Source organism: Ammodytes marinus (genome assembly GCF_949987685.1).
Source record: "Ammodytes marinus genome assembly, chromosome: 8".
NCBI lineage: Eukaryota > Metazoa > Chordata > Actinopteri > Uranoscopiformes > Ammodytidae > Ammodytes > Ammodytes marinus.
In genome coordinates, this window is record NC_137212.1 from 18691195 (window position 1) to 18699548 (window position 8354).

General features: G+C 41.5%; 1 protein-coding gene across 1 annotated transcript; it reads right to left on the reverse strand.

Moving 5' to 3' along the window:
* Positions 1-114: 114 nt before the first annotated feature.
* Positions 115-7162, reverse strand: slc1a6 (solute carrier family 1 member 6; the record flags this gene model as incomplete). Its single annotated transcript, XM_080032415.1, has 10 exons — positions 6898-7162; positions 6558-6695; positions 5675-5882; positions 5322-5364; positions 5094-5222; positions 2843-3027; positions 2159-2392; positions 1226-1420; positions 597-731; positions 115-313 (listed from the first exon to the last, which is right to left on the reverse strand). Exons 1-10 carry the CDS (start codon positions 7118-7120, stop codon positions 115-117), a joined length of 1689 nt encoding a protein of 562 aa, XP_079888541.1. The 5' UTR covers positions 7121-7162.
* Positions 7163-8354: the final 1192 nt, after the last annotated feature.

The following is an 8354-nucleotide window of genomic DNA, read 5'->3' on the forward strand; positions in this document are numbered from 1 at the left end:
CTGGCTAAGTTGACCAAGAACTGTTATTTTCTAAGTCCCTGCACCATGTCAAACCAACCCTCTGGCTAAAAATGCTTTTGGCACATGAAGCCCTTAAGGGCGTAGCACTTGTATTCACATTGTGGTCTCACTGTTGCGGTGATTTGCCGAATCGTTTTCCTGGCAGATAAGCTGGTAGGGCTTCTCATTCTCCTCGATAACACAGTTGCGCACCTCAGCATCCTGACTCTGTAGCTCTCCACGGGAAAGGTGCTCCACAATGCCAGCCCCGAGCGAGTCGCCCAGCACGTTGGTGGTGGTGCGCAAACGGTCCCTTGGGAGGCGAGAGAAAGAAAGAATTAGATAAGAAAAAAAGGAGTGTACAGAAAAGATGTACAGACAGGGGAAACATTATTGTGTATCTGCAGTTCAAATGTATACATGTGCATCAAAAACACAGGCTTTCTCATCTGTTACTCTGCATTATGCATCAATAACCTTTGTAATATCGAGACCCTATGGGCTCTCTGAAGCTCTACAATGACATTTAGGCTGGCAGGCCCACAGCACAGTACACAGACCAATCCCCATCAAGCTGACATTTAGTGGGAACTCACAAGAACCAATCCACAGCGATGATCAGTGTTATGTCCTCCGTGGGCAGTCCCACCGATGTCAATACAATCACCATGGTAACCAGGCCAGCCTGAGGGATGCCTGCTGCTCCGATGCTGGCAGCAGTTGCCGTGATACTGCGTGGGCGGTGGGAGGGATGGAGAGGAGAGTGAAGACATTTTAATAAAAAGGCAAACAAAACAAACAGCACATGTGCACTCCTGGTGGGAGTAGTACAGTGATAAAAGCACAAGAGGAATGATACAATTATGCAAATTATCTGGGAGCTCTAACACACAGCTATATTTGCTATAAACTGAAGAAAGTTGTGCATATGTTATCAGTCACTATAGGTCAGATTAAATCTACACATTAGAACATGTCCTCTTTTCATGAAAAAGCTGAGCAGGTGAATCGTGGTTTAAATAAATAACGATCGCATGTGGATCTTCTACTGGAGTATGTTGGCGATAAAGCTGAATAAGACCATTCATATGAAAGAACGTTTCTGTACACAAACAGAGGAAGGTGTTGCTAATAATCAGTAAACTGCATGAATCCGAGTCCGTGCATCAGTTAATAGTTTTGTGCTTGTCTACAGTATATGGTGTCAAACCCCAAGCAGGGTTACCTGATGGTGAGAATCTGGCCAAAGTTTAGGTCCATGTCGTTGACTTGAGCGATAAAGATGGCTGCCACAGCCTCGTAGAGGGCGGTGCCATCCATGTTGATGGTGGCGCCCACGGGGAGGATGAAACGCGTCACTCGTTTATCCACACGGTTGTTCTCCTCCAGACAGCGGAAGGTAATGGGCAGGGTGGCAGAGCTGCAGCAAGCACGGAGAGGGAGATGTTGTGTCATAACTTGGAGCAGACACAGAGTAGAAAACACAAAATAGAAGAACATACAGTAAACCCGATCTAATTACTATCCTCTCATTGATTGTATTGTATCCTACCAATGTTACTGGCATTAGGGTTCCATTATAAGGTAGGTATTTTGTATCAAAAGAAGCATACCCTGTATTTTTCAAATCATTTGAATCCCTTTTGCCCTCTGTTGTTTGGGTCTTAAAGGTGCAATATGCAGTTTTAGGGGAGGGAGATTTGTTTACATTGGCAGTTTGTTTACTAAACATATTTTCTCTACATGTAATTCTTAGTATTGAATTCTATCAACATTAATCAAAACAAAATTGTTTTAAGGCTGCTGGAACCAAAATATATATATTTGTAAACCAAAGTGCGGGCCCTGCGGCTGTGAAGCAGTAACTTTTCAGGAAGCTTTCTAACTAGGGATCCAATTTTCCTTTGAGGAAAGCTTGTTTATCCAGTTATGAGAATATGTGTTAGAAAATGTTCTCTGACACGGCCAAAGTTACATAGTGCACCTTTAACTATAGTATGATATGATCTTGTTATATTGGTTCCTTTTCTTCATGATATGTATGACTGCAATCAATGGAACATAAAAACCTTGCCTCACACGTACTTGGATATGATGCAGACATTAAGGGACTATACCAGTCACTGGCATCTGAGCGCATGCTAGGGATGACATGTACCTAGACGAGGTTCCCAGAGCAGTGATGAGGGCCTGCAGCAGGCCCCCGATGAAGACGAAGGGGTTTTTCCTGGTCACTAGGAAGTATAGCATTGGCAGGACAAAGAGGCTGTGAATGAGGAGACCCACAATGACCGTCACGGTGTACATCCCCAGCTGGCCACCCACCTGGGCCAGATCCTTCATTTCCACAATCTTCCCTGCGATCAGGAACAGGATTCCCACTGGAGCATACCTGGGAAATGACAATAAACAAGTTCTACCTCAAGGAAAAGAGCTGTGCAATGGCTTGTCCTTTCAGTTAAGCCCTTAGGAACTTTAATTGTTATACACCATCGTACAGTAAACAGTAAATGTGCGATATTTTACTGTTAAGACTTGACCCCCCTGCCCCTCCCCCCCAACAACCAGTTCCAATGTTATATTCCCCGAAGTAATGCCATGTTTTTAAGGCCACATCTTTATATCAAATTTAAACATTACACTTGTGTTTGTCTGCTCAGCCTAATATGACTGGTAATGACGTCATGTCAAGTAAATTTTATTGATATCATAAATTTCAGAATCAGAATAAGCAGTGTCTCGAAAAACAAGCGATTTAAAGTCAATATGGAACTTCCGTACAAAAAACCTAAATCTAAAACTAGAATTCAAAAGCTTATGTAGTTGGGATGTCTTTACTGACCAGATGATGACGCCCACCAGCTTCATGATGGCTTCATTCAGACAGTCAAAGAAGTCTCTGAGGGCCTGGCCCTGCTGCTTCATGTTGCCAACGACCAGACCAAAGCACATGGAGAAAACCACCAAACCAAGAGCGTTCACTCCATTGGAGGAGCCGGACATGGGGATAGTCTCCTCCACTGTCTCCTATGGTAAACAAACATGATATGAATGTTTTAATTTAAAACCGGTGCTTGACACAAAGTGTGAGACGTAGTAAAGGGTTAAGAAAAACCCTCACTGGATTAATGGAGCAATACTGCGTGAATAATGACAGGTTTTCTTTCAAAGGTTTTTTTATTAAATGTTAATAACAACAAAATTGTAGCACAGCGAGTACAAATTTTTTCCCCTTTTTCTCCCGAACATACCCCACCCACATCCCACCCTCACACCCAACAACACAAAACCCACACCACAAGAAACAAAAACAAACAATCAATATTAAAAAAATAAAAAAAAAACATACAAAGAAATAAAATTGAATCAAATAAAAAAGGGGAGGGGGTAGCTACTCTTCAATTAATGTGGTCGGTTTCTTAAAATAGTCTAGGAAGGGGCGCCATATTTTATGAAATTTAGTCTCAGATCCCTGGGTAGTGCAACACATTTTTTCCAGATTCATACATGACATAATGTCTCTAATCCAATGTGAGTGGGAAGGAGGAGCAGGATCTTTCCACTTGAGTAGAATAGTCCTGCGAGCAAGTAGTGAGGTGAAGGCCAGTACTCTCAGCTTCACTTTGGGTAAGCCCGAATTTGGTGCAATGCCAAAAATTGCAGTGAAAGGGTTCGGCTTAATTTGATGCTGAAGTAGGGGAGAACGGGGTAATTTGTCACACGGGTTGGTTGTCACAATCGTTATATCTCGGAACCAGAAGGTGCTGTCTGTGAAATTTTGACATGTAAATATCCAGAATTGGGATAAGAGGTCACCTACATAGTCTTCCTTGGCGTTAGACTGCTGAATTTGAGGTGAGAGGACTGTTTGTGTTTTTCATGTCAAATTGAAAATATTTAGCTCCTCAGTATTTTTCTTCTAGGCTTTTACAGAATGGGTTTATAACAAAACACTTGTTACCCATAAAAAGTGTGAAGGGTAAACTATAGTTTAGATTGTGGTTAGCAAGCTAATTAGTTGTCAGATGGTTGTTGGCATTGATGCTAGCAAAAAATTCAAGTTGGGGTTGGTCGTCACATTTTTGGGGGGGTTGGTTGTCACAAGTTATCCAAAGGCTACAGCCAGAAAAGGAACCCAATAACGAAATAAATTGTCAAGCTGTATCCTCACTGACACCCCAGAGAAGGAAAGAATAGAGCAGGAAAAGGCAGCTAGCATGCAAAGGAAAAAAGGGCAACAAAATCAAAACAACCCAGTGCATCCCAAACTAGACAAGCTGCCAAGGCTACAGTAAGTTATATAGGCCTATTTGTCAACTTGACAATGCAATTGCATTTTCAAATTTAGTTCTACTTTCTTTCCTTCTTTTCAAGATTATTCCCATTAAGATAACATTGTGACAAACAACCCCATAGTGTATGACAACCGACCCCTTGATGGGGTTGATTGTCACAATGTGTTAGGGTGTCTTTGATGATTAATTTCTTCTTTATTACAATAAGATAGAAAAAGTGAGGGGTACACATTTCAAGCCAACACTTTAAGCTTCAATGTAATGTAGGAATGACTATCGAAAGATGTTTAGGTGATGAGCAATTCTCACTAGAGTAAAAAGTGTGCCTACTTACCCCGTTCTCCCCTACTTCAGAAATTGTTTGAAAAACTGATGTCCAGAACTCAGTCAAGGTGGGACACAACCAGTACATGTGAAAGAGTGATGCCGGTGCACTCTTACAGCTATCACAGGTTGGGTCTACATCGGGGAACATACGAGCTAATTTGGTTTTAGATATGTGGATACGATGTACTACTATAAATTGCACAAGAGCATGTCGGGCGCACATGGAGGTAGAGTGTATCTGATCCAGGACTGAATCCCACATGTGATCTGTGAAGGCAGAACCTAGGTCCTGCTCCCACAGGGTTCTTATAGCTGCTAATGAGGGGCTATGCAACTTCGAAATAAGGTTGAAAAACACAGAAATTGAGTCTTTTAATGTGGGGTTATAATGACAGGTTTTAATAACAAATTTTCGTCCCATTAGAATTGCAAGTCCAATGGGGTGAAAGAAGACATCTGCCACAGCCTCACCTGTATGGTGTGCAGCACCCTGCTGAGGTTCATGTTCAGGCCAGACTCTGTTACGTTAAGAGAGTCAGTGAGGTTCAGGGTCACTGTCACGTTCCTTGTGTGCACAGTCTTCTTGTACACAGTTTTATACTGCAAGATAAAGAGAACATCAAAATTACACCAAATAGTTAAATAAATTATGTTTTGGTGTCAAAAATGATAATGAATGGAGGAAAAAGACAGCCTCACCTGCTTGAAACAGGCCTCTACCAGATTGGGGGGAAACATGTTTCTGGGATTTAAAAATAACATGTTATATTTGTGCAATTTTTTATGTAAAAAGGCCCCACGTGAATATGTAAATATGATACATCATATTTGAACATAATTCAAAATATGGTAATAATCAATACCTAATAATTAATGTAATAATGTAATGTAATAAAATACAGTGCAAGACTGTGACATTTGTTTGATTAGATACAATGGGGGTGTGCTTTTTTCACAATCACTGTTCCCGCTATATTATGATGTCTGTATGTTCTTTTAAGTATGAAACGCCTTTAAAGAGATAGTTCAGCAGTTTGGAAAATACACATTACCTGATGAGATCCAGGAAAGCATCAGCAGCCTGAACTGGTTCTATGTTTCCACTCTTGTTCACAGGACTGTCCCTGCTGCCCTTTCCCGGCTGGATGATCATCACGATGACAATGCCGATGAACACAGCAATCAGGGTGGTCACCATATAGTAGAACACGGCGCGCACACCCATCTTACCCGATGCTTTGCTGTCCAACGAGGAAATACCTGTGACATAAAAGGTTCATATAAGAACTCAGTTTCCAGCATTGAAAACAACACTATTAATAATAATAGTATCCAAATTACACTTCGGTGTTAGTGATGGATGAGTACAGAAAATTACAAAATTACTTTACAATATACTGTACTTGGCATCATCATTCTGGATTCACAATTTCAAAACACATTTTTAAATAATTTTTTGCTATGATTTCAGCTAGGTCAATATATACAGTTGCATACTGTAGTTGTAGCAATATATCCTTACCTTTCCCATTTTAGGGTCTTACCAGTAATCGACTGAAACATGCTGGGGGGATCATTAAAAGTGGAGTCAGCTATTCTGGAGAACACTTGTTGTCAAAATCACATTTTTTTCTAAATCAGTCAATTCAGAATCAACTGTGTGTGTGTGCTAAAAATAAATATATTGTGAATACACAGCCTATGCTCTGTAAACTGGTAAGTAAACAAATGGGTCCGCCGTAAAGCAAGCGACATGCCCGTATATAATAATTCTGGGGTGCTCGCACAGTACACCATGCCCAGGTAGCGGATTGTGAGGAGATATTCATTGCTATGACAAAAAGTGATTTTGACAACAAGCATTGTCTGACTCCAAAAATCTCTGACTCCACCTTTAAGTGTGTTTGTTCTTCTGTGCTTGTTAAAACAACCAACCTGTGACCAGACTGGAGACGATAAGAGGTAGCACCAGCATCTGCAGCATTCTCATCAGGAGCTCCCCGGGAAAGGCAAAGTACTTGATCTCCCTCAGGGACAGGTTGAGGGGGCGTAAAGTGAAGCCCAGGATTACACCTGAATACATTGAGATACACACACACACACACACACACACACACACACACACACACACACACACACACACACACACACACACACACACACACACACACACACACACACACACACACACACACACACACACACACAAACAGCCCAAAGTCAGATAAAGTAGACCGGTGTAAAACCTCTACAAGTTTACGCCCTCTTCACTCACCCAGGAGCACAGCGGCGACGGTGAACAGAACAAACAGGTTCCTCTTGAGGAAAGCTTTGACGCTGTCCTTACTGATGGAGCTCATCCTCTCCTTCATGCTGCTGGCTCTTTTCTCCATGGCCCTGTGCAGACGCCTGCTCAAGCCTCCTCTCTCTGCCAGGGGGGGTTTGTCAGCCTCCTCGTTCAGGAAGAGAGTGGCGTTGGTGGGGGGCTTCTCGTTCATAATCAGCTCCAGAACCTGGTCTAGGAGGCAGGTCTCGTGGGAAACTGGGTGGGCAGAGAGATAAATAATTGGTCACATATTATGTTTTTTTTTCTTTTTTTTAAACACACTTATAGAATACTGTATGAAAGATCAATACGTTGAAGTTGTCTGGCATTGTTGGCCGTTAACGGGCAGGAAAACATCCACTACTGAAAACAGATCATGGAAGAGTACGGAGCGCAAACAGGAGGGAAAGTCACATCAAATAGACAACGGCCTATAGTGGTTGTAAGATTTAAGCAACCGCTTGAGACTGCCTCATACATTTCCGTTTAAGAATTGGAGAAAGTCATTAATCAATAGTTATTGCGATTCAGAAATGGACAGAAAATAGTCATCAGTAACACCATACCATTTCTCAATTTGACTTTTTACTTCAATAAAAATAAATAGTTAAAGTACCTAATATGAGATGTATGTACCTTTGCATCAAAAGTAAAAGTCATGCACGACCTCATATTGTACAGTACTGATGGTCATTTTTGTCTGAGACAAAAAGCACTTTGATAAGAAGACAGAAAAAAAATTGAGAGTGACCCTCGTGTTGATCCTTTCTCCAACTGGCACGGCTAGTGCACACAGGGAACAACTTAAACTTTGAATGACTCTGCATTAAGGTGAATATAAGTAAGTAAGCTAAAAGCAAAAATGTGGTTCCCTACTTACACGATAGTATTCTTTTGAGTCCAGTCTTTTTTTGTGTTACCTAAAATACGTACACATCAGCAATCTTACCGTGTTTCTCCTCTGCTGAACAACACAAAGCAGAGCGTGTGTAGCACGTGGCTGTCTAACTACTCCCTATCTATCTAGGCTAGAGTGTTTTCTCTGGATCGCCCTCTGCAAACAGACTTGAAGCCCCGCTTTTAAACAGTTAAATATACAACCTCCCTCTACATGTGCCTGTCCCTCTACCTCTGATTATCACACTGACCTCCGACACCTTTATGTTTCCATTTTCCCCTGAGGCATAAAGACTCAGAACATAATCCCAAAAGACTTCATCTATCGTGTTTGCATTTTTCTCGTCTATTGATTTTTCTTTTTTCTATTGTTTCTGAGGTTCCAATTTATCTTTACATCATAAATAAAGTGTAAAAGACCCATTGTTGAGCAGACTGGGGAATGACCCTGGATTATCCAAGCCCATTACCTAGCTGTGTGTCAGATGCAGAATAATTAACTATCGGCA